This window comes from Crocuta crocuta, unplaced genomic scaffold (genome assembly GCF_008692635.1).
Source record: "Crocuta crocuta isolate KB4526 unplaced genomic scaffold, BGI_CrCroc_1.0 scaffold205, whole genome shotgun sequence".
Taxonomy (NCBI): domain Eukaryota; kingdom Metazoa; phylum Chordata; class Mammalia; order Carnivora; family Hyaenidae; genus Crocuta; species Crocuta crocuta.
The window spans coordinates 5,465,216-5,489,795 of record NW_027530644.1 but is presented as its reverse complement, the minus strand read 5'-3'; the positions used below and the strand labels follow the sequence as shown (position 1 = coordinate 5,489,795).

Below are 24,580 nucleotides of genomic sequence, written 5' to 3'. Positions count from 1 at the left end.
TCTCCCAGTCTTAACGGACTGGTTCTGTATAGGAAAAGATCTTCACCAATCAGCCTAAGAGTCTGGTAACATCTCAAACCTGTGGATGTATCTTCTCTGGACTTGTGTGTGTAAATTCTCTATGTTAGGAATTTGCCTCTTTTTCTTTTTCAGGCACTCATAGTGTTTTACTGCCTCTGGTGTCTGTCTGCAGTACTGCAGGTTCTCTGGACCTACCACAAGCTACCCAGTTCTCTTTTGTTCTCAGCAGCCCCAGAGTTTCTAGAGTACATGGGTCATGTCAGAGGTCCAAGTCAGGCAAAATAGAAACCAGTCACTCAGGAAACCCACAGAAAAGCCAGAATGTTAGAAGCATGTTCCACTCTTCTTTACCTTGCCCCCCTGCTGTGGCCCCAGTAAGAAGCCACCACATTGTATCAGCCTCAGTCCGCTGTATCAGTGGTCCTCTGGAGCAGCAAACACACCATCCAGCCCTCTTTTGTTTTCAGTGATGGCCAGGCATCTAAAGTATGCCAACTCCCATCAGGATTCCAAGACAGGAGAGACAAACTCATTCTTCACTCAGTCTCCTGAAAAGACATTATTTTGGTTGCACACTCCAACTCTTTCCATTGCTAGAGAGAAGTCAGGAGTTATGGGGGTTTTGCCCATCCTTCCCACTGAGCTGCAAGGAGACATCTGCAGTGAGTGAATTCATGCCAGTCTAAACCTTTGCCTTTGATCTCAGTAGCCTCAAACCTGGCACACTTTCTTGTCAGCACTTAGATTCAGACAAGACAGAAACCAGTACCTTGAACAGGCCCCGAAAAGTCTGCACATAGTATATATGTTTCATTCTTCTATTTCCCTCCCCAGAGAGAAACTAGGAGCTGGAAGTTTACTTCCAGTTATGCCTCACTGAGTCTGAGGGAGAGCTTTGGCCAGTGAGTGCCACAGACTTTTCCTTCCATCTGCGATAACAGCTGATTTCATACTCACCTAGGGTACAAGTGCTTCTTAACTCAGTCTATTCATTTCTCACAGAAGGATTTGATCTGTGTATTGTTGTTGAGTTAGTGTCTCCCTAAGGAAGAAATAGCTGGAGTTTCTTATTCAGCCGTCCTGCTGATCTGTGTACTGTATTTTCTAAATGTTTCATTTCTTTATGATTTCATTCCCAAGATTACATTAAATTTCCTTTTAGACAAGAATAATTCCATATCTTTTTTGTCTTTCCACTTCTCTATATCACTGTGCTCACCGGATAGCAACTCAGTTCACTGATGGCTTCTCTGAAGTTTGGTTCTTTCTTTGACAAAGAGAGAAGATACTATTTTGAGAACATTCTCTAGGCTAGAAAGGCTTAAGATTCAATGATTTAACTGGAAAGTGTGGGACCAATAAGGATTTTGTTCCTATTTATCAAATTAAAAAAAAACCAAAACCTCTTTGTGTAAGCTACTTGACATTAATCTCATAAGAAATTGAAGAACTTACATATAAGCACTATTCGGGACTCTGTGCTATATATGTTAAATATTGAAAGCTATTTTAGAATGAAAACCATATTAGTGTACCTTCTTGGGTGGTACCCAGTGATGACCTCCTGTATTCTGAATCTAGCAAAGCAGCAAGGGTCTAAGGCAGCATAAAGTAGAAGAGTCCTAAAAGATAAATAGGAAACTGTAAAGAAAAAAAATAGGATTGAGTGTCATAAATCAGGTCATTTGTAAAAACTTATACTAAACCTTCTATTTGTAAGACACTGTTATGGACTGTGAGGGAATCCCAAGATAACCATGTTGGAGGCCCTACCCCAAAAGAGATTAAAATCAATATACAAGAGACTGTATGGCCACAGATGATTATACTATTAGGGGGAGGGGAGAGAGAGAGAGAGAGATCTCTTCTAAGATAAATGCTGGTTCTGCCTTTTGACCCCCTTTCATTTAATGCCTTTAAAGGATTTAAAATTATAGAAAAAAATAATATGTAAGAAGTAATTTAAATAAATCCTTCTTCCTAAGCACCTTACCCAGCATCTCTTATCCCAGTTTCAAGACTTGATGTTTCTGGTTTTGAATTTGTCTGCATACAATGCAGGCAATATTAAAAATAAAAGTGTAGTAACAACATTCAAACAAAAGTCAGTTTGTTTTGGTTATAAGTCATCATATTCTTGAGTAAAGACAAGTATACTCTAATAGTTAATCTTAAGTAAAAACTATGTTACAGTTACCTTTCTATTACATAAAAGTTATTTAACTTCAGACAGATTTGAAGCTGTAAAACAAAACTTAACGTTGAATCAAGATATCATTACAGAAATGTATATAGACTCCAAGGTCTAAATTTAAATTAAAACAGAATAAAGAAGAGATAAAGCAGCTTCTCATCTATGTCCATCTCTATGGTTTTTCAAAGTTTATTCCCTTTTGCCTGTCTTCTTATTTTATTCATACACATTATAAAAGGGCAGCTATATTCTTCCTTTAAAGAGAAAACTCGGAGAGGAAAGGGAATGCTCATTTCACTCTTGTCATTTGTGGAGTCCTTTTCCCTCAACCACCATTCATATTTTTCACTATCTTGATGATTCCTCCTTGATTATCCATGTCTGTTCTCTGTGGTTTTATCTTGTAAGATCATATCTTGATGTCAGACTCTATTCTCCATAGTCTGATTCACAAGAAGTTATTAGAAAAGACTTATTTTAAAGACCTGTCTCCTTAGAAATGATTATACACACAAAAGGCTGCTCCTGGATAATTAAGAGTCTGGGGATAGAGGAAGTCGACCATTTTAATGGTTATCTATGTTCAGTCAATGGCAGCAGCTTTTTTAGACATTTCAGAACTTTAAGCTTGCGCCTCAGATCAGAAGAAATACAAGAGCCATCTACTTTCATTGTTTGGGTGTTTTTTAATGGTCTAATAAATCATAGATAGCTCTATAGACTTTCCCTCAGATCTACCTACTGCTGACAGAAGAGGAGGATATTCTTCCATCCTCTATCAGTTTTGTGCTAAAACAGCACACTTGTCAAAGCTGTGAGAGGTTTGCTCTTCCAGGTGTGTGATCAATACACAAAGATGCCAGAGATCCTCAGTGAGAGAAGGTCATGGCCTTGGATTCACTGAGTCTGCAAGTTCACGATAGATCCCAGATTGCATTAGCAGTGAGTCACTTATCTTAAATGATAAAAGAGTTTTTGCTAATAGTTTGTTAGAGTAGCTAATATAAATAGACTTAGCACATGAGAAAGGATGTGAAAACAGACAGACCTACTCCTGTACTGCAAGACGGCTTTATTAATACACCTTGCGTCTTCCACCCGACTATGCCCAAAGATAGTCATTCTCTGGGTGACTATATATCTGAATCTTTTATGAAGTACACACACTCAAAATTAGGAAATGCCTTTAGGAGCAGAACTTGAGTCACTAAAAACGAACAAGAGCTCAAATAATAGAGTTAGTTTGATCTATTACAGGTCATGGAGATTCTTTGATGTTCCTAGAATTGAACATGCTTCTGTTCTCTAAAAGCAAATGTGCTTTTAGAGAACAGAAGCATAATATGCTCAAACCAGAGCATATTAATGTAAACATTAGGTGACATTACTGACCATTTCCCATTCTCTCCTCCCCCTAGAGCCCTAACTTAATTATTTAGCTCTAGTTTTAGAAAACTTGCCATGACAGCTTTCCATTTTAGCGGATCTGTAATGTCAGTTTAAATACTTTTCAGATAACAGTTTGGAGTGTATGAATGTGTTTTGGGGATAAGGACATAGAAGACATAAACTGTACAAATGCTGCTATAGGCACCTTTCATATGCCACCAGCCCTGAAGATCAGGGTCTCGTTACCACTTCATCCAGAATTCACGTGTAGCTCATAAATTCCTGTTTGGAGAAGCTACTTTTTATATGCATATTAATGATGAGAATTCAATTTAGATGTTACTGAAGGGTGGGAAGAGAGATTAAGTAACAGTTTATTGTGCCAGTGATGTTATTATCATTCTGGTCAGTGAGTATAAGCTCTGTTTCCAAATAAGGTTGCATTCCAAGCTACTGAGGGTTAGAACTTCCACATACAAATTTGGGGGAAACACAATTCAATCCCTAACAATAGTTAATTAATAAGGTTCTGTTTTCCTTATCAGTTATTATTTATTAATATTCACATTAAGATTCAAACACTTGAGTTCCAAAATACATTTCAGAGTAATCAATCAATAAGTTTTATTGAATGTCCTTTTTTAAAAAATTAAGATTTCATTATATATTGAGAGATGCAAAAAAATATAAAATAAGGGCCCTTTCCTAAGGTAATTTATCCTACCACCTAGTAGAGGTGACAAAACTAAGCAACAACTGCAAACTATTTTACACAGAAAAATACATTGAAACCTGCCTTATAGAACAAAACATTTTAGGTCTTTCTTGTATAATCTGAAAACACCTGATAAGATTTTTTTTGTTTTTATTTTTCTTATAGTTTCATTTTGAGTCAATGTTCCTTGGCCATATCCCAGCAGATGTTAAGTTCCATAAGAATGCAGGTCACATTCATGGGTTCAATGGCTGCATTCAAGAGCTTCAAGTAAACAACAAAGAATTCTTCATCATTGATGAAGCACTGCGTGGAAAGAACATTGAAAACTGCCGTGTCCCATGGTGTGCTCATCATCTATGCCACAACAATGGCACCTGCACCAGGTGAGTTCTAGTCTCTTGATTTCAAACCTATATTTCTTTAATCCAAGTTCTTAAAACAGCAGCACTGTCATCTGGGTGATAGAAAGGAAAGGTCTGGAACTTTCAAGTTTGTGTGTATCATCTAGTTGTTTCAGACATGTAGTGGATATTTGTTTGTTCAAAGAAAGTTGTATATTGTGGCTCCAATGTCAAGAAATACTTTGACCTCTGAAAACAACTAGGTAATGAGACCTGATTTCATCAACTCTAAATGGCCTGATTTCAGCAATTTCAGAGAGATCCAAGCATAATTTTACCAAGGTATTCTGCTTTTGGAACATATAAATGACAGATTTTTATTCATTGATAATGGTTTTGATGCATTAATTTTTATTGCATTTTTTTGCTTCATCTTCAAAAAAATAAAAGATATACTTAGATCTCTAAGATTAATGATGGAGAAGAATACTTACATCTGTTTCTTTTTATTTGCAGTCCATATGTCAAGGAGGAAAAAGCTTATATACCTTTTTTCCCTTGAAAAAAAGATTCAACCTGCTTTTATAAGCCTTAGAAGATTTTAATTAAAATTACTTTCTGCTCCACTAAAATGTCTTAAGTGAATCAACCCTGAGGGAGTCTCATTTGGACAGTGTAGAGCATATTCCCAAATTTCTTTAATCTTCTGAGAAATCTTTATTTCAGGGCTACAAATAATGACAGAGAGGATGGTAAGTCATGTACAGATTATATGAATTCAAGTCAAGGAAAAACTGACCAAATCTCACAGGAAATATCTTAATTAATTCACCTCAGTGTTCCAGAGGGGCAAGCTATCAAGTAGTTAATGACTCCACAAAAGTAAACATCTATATGCATAGTATGGGAAAGAGAAAAATTTTATCAAGAGTAGGATAGAAAATGGTAGGCAGAGATGGGTTTTGAAAATAATCACTGGAAAAGGAAATGAAAAACAAGAGAGAACCACAGGGCAAAGACAAGAACAGAGGAATAGACAGGTATGATAAAGTCAAGGTGATATATTTACCAAACAATCATAGACTGACCTAATACATTTGAAGAAAAAGCATGGTTTAGTGGGAAAAGAGGATATCAGCTCTCTGGTGTCAGCTCTAAACTCTTTGCTTCTGATTAACTCTGCCCAAGTGTGTGCCTTGATTTACACATTTGTAAAATAACAACACCAATTGGAACCTAATTCATATAGGAAAAATATGAAGTTTTAAAGGACTTGAAAAGACTGAATTTTGAGTTTAAGAAAAGCTAATTTCCTTGGCTATGGTTACGTTTTGGAAAGAAACAAAACTAAGGTCTTATTTAATAAGCATTCTGCTTTATAGTTAACCTACTAATAACAGTTATTTTTAAAAATATAATGCAAAAATCATCCAGTAAGATAACTTTCAGAATTCTGAGGGAAAAATTAATTGTTGTGTAACTAAGTGAAATAAAAACAGGACAAAAGCTTTTGCTACTGATTTTCTAATGTCTGAAATATTTGTGTCAGTCACCCTAAATTAAAAATTGTCAATGAGGCTTTACTACTGATGGAATTATAAAAGTGACATGAATTGTGTTTTCTGTCTTTCTATATGTGGTGAACAGACTCTAACATAGTCCTCATCATCCCTCTCCCAGTGTTCATGGCTTTTCATGACCCCCTCTCCTTAAGTGTATATAGATAGGATCTATGATTTACTTTGAACCAACAGAATAATCAGTACAATACAGTGATAAAACATCAGTTCTGTGATTGGGTTACATAAGATTGTGAGCTGCATCTTGCAAGGAAACCCTCTCTGTCTTGCTGACTTTGATAAGGCATGAAGCAATTTGGAGAAGGTCCATGTGACGTGGCACTGGGGGCAGTCTCCAGCCAACAACCAGTAAGGAACTAAGGGTGACCTCTAGCTGACAGCCAGCAAATATTGAAGCCCTCCCTTCTACAACTGTAAGAAACTAAATTTTACCAGCAACCACCTCAGCTTGGGAGCAGGTCCTTCCCAGTTGAACCTTGAATAAGACCCCAACCTGACCAACACCTTGACTGAAGCTTATGGGCCTCTTATACAGAGGACCAGTTTAGCCTTTGCCCAAATCCTTGACTCACAGGAACAATAAGACAATAAATGTGTATTGTTTTATGTTGCTAATTCTATGGTAATTTTTCCATATGGCAATAGAAAACAATTATACTACAGAAGTGTCCACATCACCAGCTTGGCAAATAGGTGAGTTAGTTTTGCTTTACAATTTTTGTCAGAATTACTGGAAGCCAAATACATGCTAGACAAAATAAATCTCTTATTTTCATAAACTAGAGAACCTCACATTACTTCCTGTCTTAGTTATTTAATATGTATTTGAAAATAAAAGTAAAGACAATTATTCTAGCAGAACAGATATAAATAGTCCTAGGTTGATATGTACTTTATATGTTCATTATCTTAGATTTATTTCAGCAAACATTACCTGCAGGTCAACTAAGGGAAAGTAGTATGTGAAAGGAAGATGGATATTCAAGACACTATCCTGAAAAGAAGCAGCTTTCACTCTAGTATGGAAGTTTTATCAGCACTTGAGACCTTAGGGTAAATTTCCCCTCCACACACACAAAAGTATCTATTTTCCATCATATACATTATTCTGGCCTTCCATATCAATTTCTCAGTCTTTCAGCCTCTCAACCCCTACTCCAGAGAAATCCACTCAAATGACAACTGATTTTGGCAAGCACTATTTAAAGGTCTTCCAGATCTGTATGTGCTTTTTATTGTTAGTGAAATGGAGACTAGCTGGCTGTGGCCCAACAAATAAAACACTTCTTCACATCCTATGACAACATGATTTCTATCTTGATTGCCAATTCTGAACTGCCAGAACTACTCTTTGCATTATTGCATCCAGGACATGCTGGTCCATGGCAACTATAACTTCCAATCCAGCGTTTCCTTATGCACACAAACACCATAATATGCTGGAGTTGGCTAATTTCAGAATAACAACAAAAATGGACTTCTCAGAAGGGTCATAAGAACAGCTCCTTGGAGGTCACAAGTTTAATCCAAGAAGGGCACAGATAGCTGCAGGGCTGCAGGGAAGATGATCAGGATAAAAATGGTATCTTCACTCTTTCCTGTTTTGTCTAAAACACCAACACCAAACCATAATAGGGCACTCCAGCAGTCTGTGCAGCAACTCATAGGGAGAACCAGAATATGTACTGAAGGAGGACCCCCAGTGAGGCCATGAGCAGCTTCAGTCCATAAAGAAGAACACAGACAAAAGCAATGTCATAAAGAATCATATGACCAACACCCTGCCCCCAGCAGACACATACCATACTTGGAATACGTGGAATGGTATAAAGTTTTCCAGCCAAGAAATCTAGAGAAACTCTGCTGCTGAGCCCTGTCTTGTCTTGGACAAAATGCATCTGAACTGGCTTATTGCCTTCAGCAACTCAATGCCCATCTATGTTGTTGGCAAAAATCAAAAGTTATCTTCTTCTCCGTGCTGTCGCATTGTAAAACAGATCTCTCCAAGACCTTCCAAACTGTCTTCCAACCCTTTTCACCTTTTAGGTCTGTCTGTGCTATCTGACTTGATGTCAGTCCTGAGCCTGCCTACCTAGGCAGACTGCTAAACTCTCCTCCTTTTTCCTCCTGGCTTTTTGTTTGTTTTTGCTTTTTATATATGCAAACAGATATATTATGGAGGAGAATGTAAAATCAACATGTAACTTCAGACATTAAATACCTGTCAAGGGCTGGGATGGATGAGATACTTTGACCCCTAAGGAGTAGGGGCTCGTTTTAGATTATAATGGGAAAAGACTGGATAATTAGAATATTTCATGGTGGCCTGCCTTCTGAAATCATGAGGGTCCTCATGAGTCTGGGTTTGCTTTCCATGGCTTCCTGGCAGTAGCAACTGTTTTAGAAATGAAGTGCAAACTATTCTTATGGATAGGCAATATCAGTGTTTTAGCAAATCAATAAATAGATGTTACGTTTGTAATGATTTCTTTTTTTTTTTTTAATGTTTTTTATTTATTTCTAGGAGAGAGAAAGACAGCGTGAGCAGGGGAGGGTTAGAGAGAGAGGGAGACACAGACTCCGAAACAGGCTCCAGGCTCTGAGCTGGCAGTCAGCACAGAGTCCGACGCGGGGCTCGAACCCACGAACCGCGAGATCATGACCTAAGCGAAAGTCAGACGCTTAACCAACTAAGCCACCCAGGCGCCCTTGTTTGTAATGATTTCTAATTAGGGCCCTATAAATAGCCAGAGTTTAAAATAGTCAACCTGGGAAGGAGAGCCATCCATGATCCTGTCTTGCTGCATTAACTGGGAGAGATGGGACAAACAGGGAAATCTCAGATTTTCAGAATCTTCAAAAATTATTGAACCTTATACCTCATTTATGATGTCCTTACCTGAGCTAGAAAGTAGGGATCCTTTCTGTATCAGATAGGAATCCTGTTGTAAATTCTGGGAAATTTATCCCAAACAGAGTTTACTGGTTCACAATAAATGGAGGCTGTGGATTCCCATTTTAGGCATCTTTTGATTCATGATTTAAAGGCCACCCTAGGGCCCACTTTCTTCAGCTCCCTTTGGATTCTTCAGTTTTGACTCCATTCTCAGATTTCAAGTGTAGCAAAATGGCTATAGGTGCTCTATCACCTACACCCCTCAGGTTTTCTCTCTTCTCCTATTTTCCCAGAAGAGGAGATTGGATTCAAGACAGCTTTCAGAATAGCAGAGCGATTTCAACAAGGTATGTCAATATTTAGCCTTTCTGGATCAAAAAGGAATAGACAAAGTGACCTGATGGAATTTGTTTTTTGGTCTACAAGTTTATTTTACTTTCAAAGTAATAGACCATCTATGTTCAGAATAAAAGAATCATTATTACAAGGTCAAGAAGACAGCTTTTTTATCTCTCAGCTTTTCTGTCTCAAGATATAAAGACACTAATTTTTAAATACATGTATGCATGATGGTTTTACTTGAAAATGCAAATAGTTTGTCATCACAATTTAATTGTTCTAGTCCAGGAACTCTGATTTAAAATTTGGAAAATCCTCCCTACTCTTAAGAGACAGAAATTTTTTGCAACACACACACACACACACACACACTTATGCTCCCTAATCCACATCTCCTGGGAATGCTTATTCCAACACGTAAAGACTAATAGTGGTTTAATAGAAGATAACCCTTAAAGAAGTATACTTTTTTTTTAAATATTTTATTTATTTTTGAGAGAGAGATAGAGACAGCATGAGCAGGGCAGGGTCAGAGAGAGAGAGAGAAAGAGAGAGGTACAGAATCCGAAGCAGGCTCCAGGCTCTGAACTAGCTGTCAGCACAGAGCCTGATGCGGGGCTCGAACCCATGAACCATGAGATCATGACCTGAGCTGAAGTCAGACGCTTAACCGACTGAGCCACCCAGGCACCCCTAAAGAAGTATACTTTAAAGAAGAGAAGGATGGTAAGTGAAGAGACATTCAGTACCAGAGAGCTACACTTTAGGGTTCATGAAATAAACCCTATTTATAGCTATTTGTAAACAAAATCGTCACTCATTTTAGTAGCTTGGTTGATAAAGTTCACTGTTGATAAGTGCTGTCCCTCCATTGTCTATGAAGGTAACCTGCTTACAAGAAGACAAATTTCATGCTGAAAAGTATTAAGAGGAGTAACACTTCAGCAGCTTTACCGAGCAAATGTCATTCTGCTTTGAGTACCATCACATGTTTCTGGACAGTATCCAACCTTTTTTCATTTTGTTATAAATCTGTGCTAGAAATTTCAAACCCCTGTGGTTGCTCATTTCAGAGAAACCCAAATTGCATGTAGTGAAATTCAGTTTAGAAAAGTGATACAGAAGGGTTATTCTGAGTATCCAAATCTCTATGGACTTTGAATAAGCTGTTTCCGAAAGGGCATACAAAGGAAGTTTAGCAAATCAAACAGATAATATTTAAATCACTCTCTCCTTTCTATGCCAGATGTTTTTAAATAGGTTAAGTAAAAATTAAAAAGGAGCTCAGGTTTGGGAATATAACCTATATAACAAATGCACTAAGAACTCATGTCACTGACATTATAATAAATAATTATTGAGACACAAGTTTTAGACTTAGTCTTAATTTTAGCAGGGGCTAAGCCTATATGAATGTATTTTATCATACACTGAAAGTCAATAATTCCCAGATGTGAATGAACTGTCTGTGCCTCTAATTTTTCTCATAGCTTTTACTCATCACTGATCAATGCTACCCTTCATATGCTGGGGCAAGGATCAGCAAACTTTTGTAAAGGTCCAAGTAGCAAATATTTCAGACTTTGCATCACAGTTATTCAACTCTGCTCTTGAAACTCTAAAACAGCCTTTGACATATAAATGAATGTACATGGCTGTGTTCCAGTTAAATTTTATTCACAAAAATAGATGCCTGGCAAGATTTGGCCCAAGGGCCGTGGTTTACAGGCCACTGCACTGGGGTAACAGATGGATAAAATAGTTGTTTTATTCAATTCATTGACCAAGAAAGTTCAACTTAATTTAATTTTCAATGTTAAGCAATGTTTACATAGATAGATCGTAGGTAGGTAGATAGATAGATAGATAGATAGGCAGATAGATATAGATGATAGATAGATAGATAGATAGATAGATAGATAGATAGATAGATAGATAGATGGATAGATAGATAGATAGATAGATAGATAGATAGATAGATAGATAGAGGTGCCTGAGTGGCTCAGTCAGGTGAACATCTAACTCTTGATTTCAGCTCAAATCATGATCTCACAGTTCTTGAGATCGAGTTCTGCACCAGGCTCTGTACTGACAGCATGGAGTCCTGGAGCCTGCTTGGGATTCTCTCTCTCCCTCTTACTCTGCCCCTCCCCCACTTGCTCATAGGTACTCTCTCTTTCTCTCTCTCAAAATAAATAAATAAACATGTTTTTGAAAGATAGGTTTTATTAGGTATTGACTCACCTAGTTATGGAGGCTAGGAAATTCCACAGTCTGTCAACCTGCTAGCTAGAAACCCAAGAAAGCCAGTGATCTACATTCCCATCTGAGTCTGAAAGTTTGAAAACCAGGAGTGTTGATGGCAGGAGATTGATGTCACAGCTCAATAGTCATATAGAAAGCAAATTCTACTTTCCTCCACTTTTTGTTCTATTCAGATCCCTGAGGGATTGGATGATGCCTATCCAAGTTGGAAAGGGTCATCTGCTTTATTCAGTCCACCAATTCAAATACTGATTTATTCTAGAAATACCCTCAGAGATACACCCAGAAATAATATTTAACCAGCTATTTGGGCATCCGGTAGCCCAGTCTGGCTGACACATAAAATTAACTAAAACAAGTAATCTAAAAAAAATTGTATTTCTTACCATTAGGGAACTTTCATTGTTCTCATTGTCCTATATGAATAGAAGTAACAATTGGTTTCCTTCATTCTTGTCTTTCAATCCACTTTTCTGTTTTCTTTCAATCCATGTTTTCTCATTTTATAGACATCTTTTTTGACATTGTTTGATAAAAAGAACTTTTTTGTGATTTCTAGGTATTTAGTTTTCAAATCATTTAGCACTTCAAAATGAGGTAGGAGCTGTAAATTGAATTTGAAATTGCAGTAGTAACAACCATTAGAGTACAAAAGATTAGGGTAGCGCATCTTAGCTTTCCTATCTGTTCTGTAATGAGTGGCAACGCCCCCACAAAATGTTTGCTCATCTTCATTGTCATTTCATAGTGGCATGTAGCTAGGCATCACCCGCTGAGATCTTTTCGTTATTACTCTATATCCAGGCCAGATTACCCCTAATCTAGCTCAGCAGTCTACTCTTGTCTTCTGAATACCAAGGGAGAAAAAAAGAGCCTATTTCAGATCAGTCTGTCACCACACATTTAGACTAATAACATCTTCAAATATTTAATCCTTCTGCTTTGTTGCTACACTTTCCATCTACAGTCAACATCCTTGAAATTGTACTCAAGATTTATGCCTCATGTCCTAGAGGACTAATTTGTATTTGGTTAGATTATTCTCAGCTGTAAAAGCTTGCCACTGAGCATCCAAGCTTCTCAGTTGTAGGTAGCTCCTATTGCTAGAAATAAGGGGAAGAAAGAAAATACCCAACCAGGTTTCAAGTAAAAATTTAGAATTGTATGTGGTTTTCTCCATTTCTCTCATTGTGTTAATTAATTGAGCATTTAAGACATTTATCTATGTATCTTTTCATTAAAAGCAGTTTAATCTTTAGGGGGTGCAAGTAAAAAAGTTTTAATTTTCCTTTGTCAGTGATGTCAAACATGCTCTGCAGGATCTCTATTTTTTTCTTATTGGAATATCATGCAGGTTCCAGAGCTTTCTATTCATGTTGACATATTAAAAGCATGATTCAGCCTAACTCAGCTTAAAGTCTCCACCTTACATCTAGTTTGGTGGTTCCAGTCCCCTTCCAGTTGGGTAGACCTGCACTTCAAGAACTTGAACCGAGAAAGAATGTGATGTGTTCTTTCTGATGCCTTTTTATCCCTCTTCTGCTTCTAGTTTCTCTAGATTTGGGGCTGTCATGGGGCAGAAGGGATTTTATTGAAATAGATTCCAGAGGTTTTCTTCTTAACTGGTGCCATTTTGGTTCTGCATATTCTCCCTGCAACAGAAGCTCAGTGCCGGGTCTCCTGATACATGCATGTGTGAGTCTTCACCAAGTCCTGTACAAGGGGCCACTCCACAGTCCAGTTACCTAAGGGAGGAAAAGGTCTCTAGTTTGCTTCTCCCAACCTTATACTTCACAACTCCTTACCTGCTGGTTTTCTTTCTCCCAGTATAGAGCTGGTTTACTCTGTAAAGAGCCCCTCCCCTCCCCACCCTTACACTTGTCTTTCTGAGACCTGGGAGTTCATAGGAATTGTAGTAGGTTATTATTGTTCTCTTTCAGAGGGCAAACTAGCTTGCAATCAAGAATCATTTCCAAGTAAGCATTTCTTGTGAAGAGGCTAAAGAGATTTCAGAGAGGCCTGGATCTCCAGACTTCCTTATAAGTCACTGAGATTTCTTTTCTCACTGTAAATAAATATTCACTTTTATACACAATTCTGTGTATGTACTTTTAAATCCTGTTTGTTATAAAGACCAGTGTCAAAGGTCAGTTTTCAAAGAGTTGTAAACCTGGCTTTCACACAAGTATGTAATGAGCATATGCCAAAGATTTAGTTATCTCATTAACGAAGGAATGAGCATGATGATTAAGGCTGCTTCAAAGAGAATTCAACAGAATGAGGATGGAGAGTCACTGAGTGAATGCTAAAATAAGACTTCTAAGTTAGAGACAAAAGTAGCTAGTACCCTCAAGGGAACAAAATGTAATTTTGTGGTTTTCTTTCCTACCATTTTATGCTTGTTTGCTTCTCCATCAGGCAAAAATCTACAAGTTAGAGTATAACTTCCGACTCTGGGCCTAATTAATAATAATACTGAGCAGTCTTCCAGAGGATTACATAATCTTTAAGCAGACCTGTTAGACAATACTCTAGTAGGATACTAAAAGAACATGCTGTTGTCCCTTTGTCTTATTTCTGAGCTTTGAGCTTTTCTGAATACTGGCCATCTTCTGCATTACCAAAAGATGGGAGTCCCAGCTGCTCAGTCCTCTCCCTCTGCTTTCCTTAATGTTTACCAAGCTGGAAGTTACCATAAGCAAAAAAGCACTTTAAAAAGTAGACCCATTAAAGCCCTCCATTATGTGAAAAACAAATATATCAATGCTATTACTAGAAAGAAAAAATACAGACATGTTTTAGCTCCGTATTACTTAGACGATGTAATGCATCACAACAAAATATTTTGGTAACTTACTTCTGGTTTTGTTTTCCTGCAATATCCATATGTAGAAATTATTTTAATCCAAGTCTGTTTGATTAAAATGGGATTTGTGTATCTTTAAGATCATCTACCCATCCCATACCTCAAGCATTGGCAGAGAGCCTTTTTTATGTTAAGCAGTGTGATGCATGGGATTTACAAAGAATAATAAGCCAAGGGATCTTTTTCTACATACTCTTTTGCTTATGATAATCTCAGGTTTGTAAAACATTAAGAGCTGCAGAATAAAATGTGTTTTTTTCATTTATGCATACAAAGTGCAGTCTTAGGTTGACACAGTCGAGGTTTCACAGCCTGTTGTTTATCTTTCTGATCTCATTTCTTTCCCCCATTCTACAAGTGTCAGGTATTGTGAAAATGGATTGATGTGGGGTCATTTATTCTTGCTTGGATAGTGTGACTGAAGCTGCAGGGTTCTTAGTTGCTTTTAAAAGTGGATCACATATTTGGAAAGCATAACTCTTACCAATGTAAGTGTCACAGGGTTCTCGGTAAAGTACAAACGCAGTTTAAATTGATTTTCTAACCACTTTTATTACTGCCATCCTTGAGTGCCGCAAAAGGGTTGAGCATTTGTTTTTACAGGGAAGAAAGCATTTAGGTCCTCTGCAAATCAGAGTTTCATTAAAGTCGTGATTGCAAATACAATTGTATTTAAATGAGAACAAATAAGATTAAACATGGAAGAAATTGTATCATTTACACCAAATTTGAAAAGTCTCAAAGAGTTAAATGTTTCAAGGTTTGACTAATAGAAAAGGCCACTATCAAATTCCACACATATTTTTTACATCATATTTATGCAGCAAGGTCAAACAAGTCGGGGGAAAATCTCATCTTCAATTTTCTCTACCCTTAGGTAATAATACATGGAGAACTCATTTACCTTGATTGATCTTCCTGGGCATAAGAGACCTCTCTGGCTTAAATCCCATCTGAAAACTATCTTTCCTCTCCTTTTCTTAGAGAATACTAACATTTTTTTCCTCTACTCCAAAGAACAAGCAAGCAAAATATGAGATGCTAATATGTTTTGCTTGACTGTTTTGCTCCCCTTCAAAAACTATTAATTAATGGGGTTTTAGGAGAAATTTATGTATTAAAACCAATTTGTTTTGTAACTAGAAATACTTATTCTTGTTTTAAATCTACATGGTTTACTACTGAAAGCTTTCATTTGTATATGCACAAAAAGATTTGCTAAATTGTGTTAATCATTATGATTTTTATATGTAATTGGATGTGCCACTGTTAAAATTGTGTGGAAAACCTGACAAACAAAATGAAAAGAAAGCAAAGTTAAAGCTGGAATGAAATGTGAGACATCTAGAATCCCTTGGCTTAGGTTTGCAAAATGCTTAAAACAAGGAGTTTAAATAATTAATTTAGGAAGGAAACAAACCAATCTTTTTGGTTCAGTAGTAGACAGAATTCCCAAGCCTTACGTTTTGTTCCTGGCCCATTTGCTGGCCTATTAGTTACCTTAGGAAAATTGCTTAACCTTTTATACTAGGAAAATGAAGTGAGAATCGTTCCCACTGCCCTCCTAAACATCAAGTGATTTGGAGAACAAGTTAAACCCTGTTAAAAACTTAAGAGCATAAAGAGTAGATGGAAAAACATTGGAAAATAAATTTGGTTATTGTTTATTGACATCAAAATGCAATAGTGGCTTCAAGCAAGTACTGTCTAAATAAACACTGCTGATTGCCATTGACCTTGCAATTACCAAATGCTGGCTTTGTTTTGGAAAATGAGATAGTGGTATTGTTCTGATATAATTTTATCTCAAAATGATGTTAATACTTAAAATATATTTGGAACATAGATTTATATTTCGGCTTCACAAATGGGAAGATGGGGACTAAGTGAGTTAAGAGATTTGTTCAAGTCAACACTGATAATAGAAACAGGATAAATCATACTCTTCTAGAATTTAAGTAAGTGCTTTCTGTCCTAACCTTTGCAATATAAATCAACTGTTTGCTCCATTACACAAAAAAGTTAGTTGACCAATGTTAGTGATTTGGTAGCTATTTTCAGTTCTCTGGCTTGGGAATTATACTTAAGGACAAGGCTATATCTAAAAATTATAGTTTTATCACTTCAGACCGTTCTAACAGGCAAGAGGTCTGTGCCTTCTTCCCCTTACTCCTAAGTATGCCCCTAACCATTTCTGGACTTTCCACCTTTTCAGTTATGCAGGGATTAAACTAGACTCGAATTTCTGAAACTATTTTTCAAGGTGTGCTAATAAGCATTCCTCAGTAAAAAAAGATGAGAGGGGGCAAGTTTTTTTAAAATAAATTCATAAAATGTCACATGCCCATTCCCTTCTTTAAGTGTCACAATGTATTTCAACAAGTTAAAGAAGTCCTGTAGAAAAATAACTCATTCCACTGAACTTAACAGAAGTTTCTAAACTTATTTCACGCAAATAACATTTTTCTAGGAATACCTATTAACATCACACTAAACATTCTGTTTCTCAGAAACAATATGAGAAAATGCTACACCAGATGATACAAACAACGTCCAGTGAATGCAGTTTTTTGTTCCTACTTTTCAGAGACTTCCAAAGTAGAGATTGTACAGCAATATCTGGGAATATATGCTGAGCTCGTATGCTTTCACACCAAGAATCCTTTCTTCATAACTGACAAGTTGTCATAGGCTCCAGGATATACAGTGTTTTCTTCTCAGTCCTATATCAACAGGACTTATGACAAATACAATTTAAGTTCTATGGAACTGACAGAAAATCATGCCTAAATATTGGTGTTGTGTTGAGGTAGGAAATTATCTAGGCATTGGAACCACATGGTGAGGTTATCCCTGAACATTCAGCTGACTAATTTCCTTCCCCTTTGCTCCCTTACAAATGCTCTAGGGTTTCTTTATTTTCTTCCTCAATCTATCCATCTCCACAGAAGCAGAAACTAAAGCCTCAAAACTGTTCTAGTCCTAAATGTGAATCACATGTATTTATATCCATGATCAGAGGGTGACAGTTTCTGCTCCCAAAGAGACATGCCTGGGCTGGAAAAGGGATGGTGGAGAGGAAGAGTCAAAAGAATAGGGATTAGTTGAGGGGAAAGAAGAAAGACTTTGCCTCAGGACCAGGACAGAGTGAAGGGAACTCAGTGCCCAGCTGGTCCTGAATGTGGACCATCCATTGTCACATTTGGGAATCCCTAACACTTGAAATGTTCCTTAAACAGATGATGAACCACCGTGTGCCTATTTCAAGGATAGACATGAATGGACCCTTGGTCTCCAAATGAGGTGGAACTGCTCAGAACCACTGGGGACTTTCCCCATGAACCATAACAATGGTCAACACCTGGGTTCAAATCTCAGATCTGCTTTTCTCTGTGATGTGGGCGCATAACCTTCCTGAGCTTTTTTTCCCTCTCATTTGACTAAAGATCACCCAGACCTTTCTAATTCTAGATATCTAAACATCTAAAGGCCCTTCCTAATGCTATTGTTTGTAGTCTAGGAGTGTATCTTCTAATTTAAATATTAAGGGAAATCTAAATGCATGCTGATTTAAATGCACTCTTATTTTATGTTCTACCATTGTGTATATTAAACATCTATTTCTGTGCATATGGAGGACAACTGAGAAAACCTTCTAATATCATGATCAGATGAAGTAACACTCTAGAGAATGCTAGTCTGAGACAAATAATATTGACAGATAAATTATCCTGAACCTGAACCAGGTTACTTGGATGTACCTGAAGTGCAATTCTCTAGTTTGGGGCTTCACTTTTTATTGTCTTGTCTATTTTACAGCTTTATAGAGGCAGAAGTTAACTTGTAGATTTTTGTCAGATAGAGATGAGAGTAATTTCTTTCTAATCGAAAAGTACCCTAAATGTTGCAGTTTATTGCCCTATTGGACATTGACTAGTTTTATATCTAATTGAGCGATCTTAAATTGCCTCTCAAATATTCCTTAAATTAGTTTTGACATCTTACTGATTCCCTCATTAATTACCAAGTTAAATAAAACCTTTACATGCATTCACATTATGTTTGCATGCATAATCTCACTGGTATAAATTATACGTTATCAAAATTGCATATCCACCTTCTTTCCTTCGCTATTTTTAAATAAAACAAAGCGGACTAAAATGAAGTCCAAGTGGTAAAATAGTCACAATGGGGAATAAGAAAGGCGGTGTCAACCCTCTTGCGTCAGGATTGAGGTAAGACCCATCATTTCTTCCGCAGCATCACATACATCATCTGTCCTGGGGACTACAGCCAGCTTCATGGGCGTGAGGCACTGCAGCTGCACAGGAATCATGCTCATAAAAGGCCTTCATTGGAGTCTTACTGCTTTGGTGCTGCCGTATCAAAATTCTTAATACACAGATAACCTTTGACTTGGGCTTGTTAGTGAAGTGACATGGGACGCTGGAGCTCCCGTCAGAACGTGGGGTCCTGCAGTCTCACCACCTTCCTATGTCTCCAGGAAAAATTCTCAATCACCTGCCTCTCCACCCCAACCCAGTGACCACTGCCACGCCCACCCCTGACAGGGGCCTGGGCCTGGGCACAGGAAGAGTTAGGGTCTGGTCCATGACACACCCATGGGTTAAACACAGGGCAGGGTCCTGGACAGCTGCATAGGATTGCGTTCACCCCGGGAGTGTCCTCATGCCTGAGAAAGGGTGGCGTTAACTGGCAAATAAAAAACACAGTAATGAGGCACCTGAGTGGCTCATGTTGAGATCTCGAGGTTTGTGAGTTCGACCCCCATATTGGGCTCTGTAATAGCACAGAGCCTACTTGGGATTCCCTCTCTCCCTCTGCCTCTGCCCCTTCCCTGTTTGCATTCTCTCTCTCCCTCTCAAAATAAATAAATAATTTTTAAATTTGAATAAAAATTACAGCTTGAGAGAGACTGCTAAAGAAAGTAAAAAGGAAAAAGGATTTTTTTTCTGCTTTTTGAAGTAGGGAGTCTGCATCTTCATCTTGAACTGGGCACCACAAATTATGTAGCTGGCGCTCTGGGGGTGAGGAGTAAGATACTCTGCTTGATGTCCGAGCCTCACATACTTGGAATGACCACTGCAAATATACTGAACCAAAAAAGATGTAAAAGACAAAAGTTTTCCATTTATCCTTGACCCTCAAATCTTTTTTATCATAATGATATGTGCTCAGAGAACAGAATAAATCCCAGTAACACTGCATGAGATTATTTAAGGATCCCATAATAATTACAAGGAATATGCAGAATATTTATCACTCTCTATTAGTTAATGTAGAGACCCATCAGGATATTCTTTTTGCCCAGAATTTATGCGCTAGAAATGTAATAGATAACAACAATTAAAAAATCCTCATGCTCTACTTTAAAACCCAAACACCTAAAAGCCAGGTCAGAAATATCTTAAATTTGCTTTTCTAATTTTTTTTGTTTGTTTTATTTATTTTTGAGACAGAGACAGAGCATGAGTGGAGAGAGAGAGAGGGAGAGAGAGGGAGGCCCAGGATCTGAAACAGGACCCAGGCTCTGAGCCGTCAGCACTGAACCCAATGCGGGGCTTGAACCCACAAACCGTGAGATCATGACCTGAGCCAAAGTTGGACGCCTAACTGAGTGAGCCACCCAGGCGCTCCTTAAATTTGTTTTTCTAAGGTTTTCATGGATTTTATATTGTGAAATTGTTCTTAGACAAGGAAACATTCATCTTCCGGTCAGTTCAACAGGCATATTTGGAGAGCACCTACTATATGCATGTCATTTTGTGAGGCACAAAAAGAGTGCAGTAAATAAGTCATAAATCCTATGCTCAAGAACTTGAAGAGGAATGAGGATGCCCATATAATGTATAAGTGCTTGTATTAAGAACTGTACATATTGATGTACCTCTGAAAAATATATCACTCTGAAGCCACAGGCATAGATACAACATAAACAGAAGTAGAAGTGGAATATATGATCTTCATCTATAACTTACTTCATAGTAAGCTCAATTTCAATACATTGCATCTAGGTAAATATTACAATCCAAAAGTATATAATGTAATATAGGCCTCGTTTTCACATATTCTACCAAGTTCTCCTGTTTGATTTTCATTACTTACTAAAACATCTAAAACTGCCAAGTAAGGAAAAACGCCACTGAAATTTCTCACCTGCCTACCATGGCTGACTGGAGACTTAATCGTGGTGAACATCATCCTTTCTGAGCCTGTCTTGGGGAGCTTTTTACCAAAAGGAAGACAGAAGTTTATCAGGGGTCATCTGGCAGGAGAGATTTTTATTAGAGTTTTGAGAAACCTCTGAAATATTCTGCCTTCACCTTTCTAGCCTTGTAGAACAGGGGACTGCAGATCTCATAGCTAATATTCAAACTAAAATTGGACCACATAGGTATGAGAAATCAACTTGACATCAAAGGTTATCCATCTTCCCACACTTGCTTCTCTTGCTCCCATCTCAATTCCATAGGTGCTTTTATTTTTTAGTTCATTTTTTAGAAGGAAAAAGAATGTTTCCACACATACCTCTGCATTTTTGCTCTATTAGATGCATCTGCAAATCCAGCTGTGATTTTTTGTTGTTTCTCAGATGTAGACAAATAAGCCACAAAAAAGACTACAAAAATAAAGAATTCTATTTGTCCTTGAATGTGGTTTGAGCTATCACATCTTTATTTTAAACTAAAGCTCTTTTCTAAACTTTGCATCCATAATATTTTTCAGATATTTCTGAGTCTTTTTCAGAGAATATTCCTGGAAAAAGCAGAGAAATGTCAAACTGAAATAGCCTCAAAGAGCAGTTATAAATGTAGAAGATATGTATAGAAGGCAAACACATCTCCACGTTAGAAAGGTCTCCTTGTATTATAATTAGTGGAAGCAGAATTTTAAAGTCATAATGTGGCAGTAATTCTAATGGCACTTGTGACAGCACACTCTTACGTAACCTAAAACTAAGCTGCAAAGTCAACCTTATCAAACACTGCTGAGTAATTTTTTAACTTACTCTGTCACTTAAAACTATATCATTTGGGGGGACATCCCTTCACCCCCCCCAAATCCTCAGTGTCTTGCCCATAAAATGGAGAAAATATTAATGCCCATTGATCCAGCTCCTCAGAACTATAAAGGGCTGAAATAAAACTACATGTAATGAAAATGTTTTAAATTGCAAAGCACCATCCAAATGCAAGGACATTTTATTATATAGGTGCAGGATGTTGAAAAAAAGAGAATGTAAAGGTTCCTTTTGATTTAGACAAGCAATTTCTGTTCAGCCCATGAGGATTAATTATAGACTTCCCACATTTCCAAAATATTCAGAGATTTATTTGAATAGGTTCAGAACATACCAAAACATGTTGAGTTGATCAAAAGTCCAAAGAAAACTCTCTAGTCCTGCTTAATAGTCACTGGTGCCAATGTCACATTCATACTTTTGAGGTAGATATTCAGAGCGAGATAAATTCCTATGATCATTGGGGAGCATCTCCAGTGTCATTAAGCCCAAGTTTGTTTGAATCCTACATCACATGTCCTCTCTCTGTCTCTCCCTTCCAGAGAAATCCTGTGGCTAGAGTTTTTAAAGGATAGCTTATTGGGGCACCTGAGTGGCTCAGTCTGTTAAGTGTCCGACTTCAGCTCAGGTCATGATCTCACAGTTCGTGGGTTAGAGCCCTGCGTCAGGCTCTGTGCTGACAGCTAGCTCACAGCCTGGAGCCTGTTTTCAGATTCTGTATCTCCTTCTCTTTCTGACCCTCCCCTGCTCATGCTGTCTCTCTCTCTCAGAAATAAATAAAACATAAAAAAAAAAAAATTAAAAGATAGCTTATTGTCCTTTAGCACCACGTAGACTATACTCTTTTCAGTTAACCCTCCTAGGAGGGAGAGGAAATAATAAAAATAGCTAGCATCATTAATTTTTTGCAATGTCCTAATTGCTTTATATCCATTATCTCAGTTAATCCTCACAATATTGCTGTAAGGTTCATGTTCTGATTAACTCCATTACATAAATTGAAAAATTCAGGCACAAGGAAGTTAAACACTAATAGTGGAGGTAGGTTTAAACTTCAGGCAGTCTTCTTAGCCTCTGCTTTACCCCATCACCCTCTATTGCCTCCTATGAAATGTTCTACTGAAATGACTCTGATGGCTCTTGCTATTGTTTGAGGCAGCATGTCTTTTTAAGTGCTTTATCTTGTTTTGTAACTGGTATCTCATTAGGTGATGTACATTTTTAAAGTAGGCATTACAGCCCCTATTTTATAAAATAAGAAAATTGAAGTTCGAAGAGGTTAAAGAGCATGCTCAAGTTCACAGAATAAGTGGCATAAGTGACTTAGCTGGGATTTCAGCCCAAGCCTGTTTGAATCCTACAGCACATGTCCTTTTAATAATGTTTTGCTAAATCTCTGTGATCCTTTTCACATGGCACACATGATATTTTCTGTTACAGCTTCTATTCCTTTCTAGCTCCTGGTTATGAGGAGAAAATTCCAGCTATTTTGCTATATCTTACAAAGAGCAATCATGATGGGGTTTTAGAGTGGGGGCAGGGGGGAGAGCTGACGGCCAAGAAAGAATCCTTGAGATGTCTTTGGAGCAAAAAGGTGATTTTATTAAAGCACAGGGACTGGACTCGTGGGTGGAAAGAGCTGCCCTGGAGTTGTGAAGAGTGACTGGTTATATACTATGTAGTTGAGGGAGGTAAAGGCAAAAGGGAGGCCTCCAGAAGGACTTTCATATGCTAAAGAGGACTCAGAAGAAACCAGAAGCCTTGCTGTTGTCAAGCTAAGGTTGTTTTCCCTCTTGTAAGGCATTAACATTAAGACAGTAGGCAGTTCCTGTAGAAGTTATATTCTGTATTTGCCTCAAGTATTTGTCAGTGGGCTGCAGGTTGTAAAGAAATTTGATGTCATTTACATTTTCTCCTTGCCTTTGTTCCCCACATCACTATGGAGGGGAGGATGATGTTAGGGCTCCAGGAAAATGAATCTGTGGGTTTCTGGAGATGAAGTTATTGGTAAGATTGCCTTTTTCTTGTAATTTACTAAGACATTTGTAAACTGATAGAGACTAATGTCCTGTATGACTGTGATCTCTATCAGTTAACCATTTGTTTCCCCTTTCCTTTGTCTTTGGGCAGCCAGGAGTGCCTGAGGACTGTCACACATATCCCACTTTGGTTAGGGAGGTGTTGTTAGTTTGCGCTTTACCCTCAGCTTACCTTATGCTCCCTTATCACCAAGACAGCTCCAAAGGCTAAACCATGAAGTTACCATTTTTTTTTATTGAAGTCAAGTCATCCAATCCAACTGACACAGCCCCTCTTCTCATCTCCCAATTTATGCAGTAGTTACAGTTGGAATGAATAGAGGTCCATACTCAAGAACAAGTTGTCATACTGCAGACCCATTATATTACTAGTTAACTCTTAGAAAAGGAAGACAGTTTGGTACCTAAGTACTTGTTGAAGGGTTAGGCCTTTCTTGCTCATCAAAAATAGAATGCATTGTGAATTTTTAAACCATCCTGTTAGAACTGGAAATAACCACTTAAACATAAGAATTGTAATGGTGCCTAAATGTTATCTATTAGATTGGAAAAGCTGGGGCAGAAAATCGTACATTTTCACACATAGGCATCACACTATTTTCTGCCGCTAGCTGCTACAACAGAGCAGAAGACCACAGAATTTCTGCCTTCATGACTCTTGTGGAGGAACAAAGCCTATCAATATTGGGCTATCATATACAAAGAATCCAACTCTCTACATAGTAACTACATGAATAGAAAAGCTCCTGTAGACCAAAAACATTCTGCTCTCACGGGCAACTTGAATTTAAGTATATACTCACATGCCATTAAACAAACAAACAAACAAAACGCCAACTTAATCTCTGGCCTCAGTCAAATCTTTTTAGTGGAACCAAAAACAGATAATA

At 37.6% G+C, this 24,580-nt stretch overlaps 1 protein-coding gene across 1 annotated transcript in view; it reads left to right on the top strand.

Moving 5' to 3' along the window:
* EYS (EGF-like photoreceptor maintenance factor) overlaps positions 1-24,580 on the top strand; it is a 730,244-nt gene that overhangs the window by 518,359 nt on the left and 187,305 nt on the right. The window contains exon 11 of the mRNA XM_077769091.1: positions 4,485-4,705. Coding sequence (XP_077625217.1) covers positions 4,485-4,705 — 221 coding nt within the window. The remainder of the gene's footprint in view (positions 1-4,484; positions 4,706-24,580) is intronic.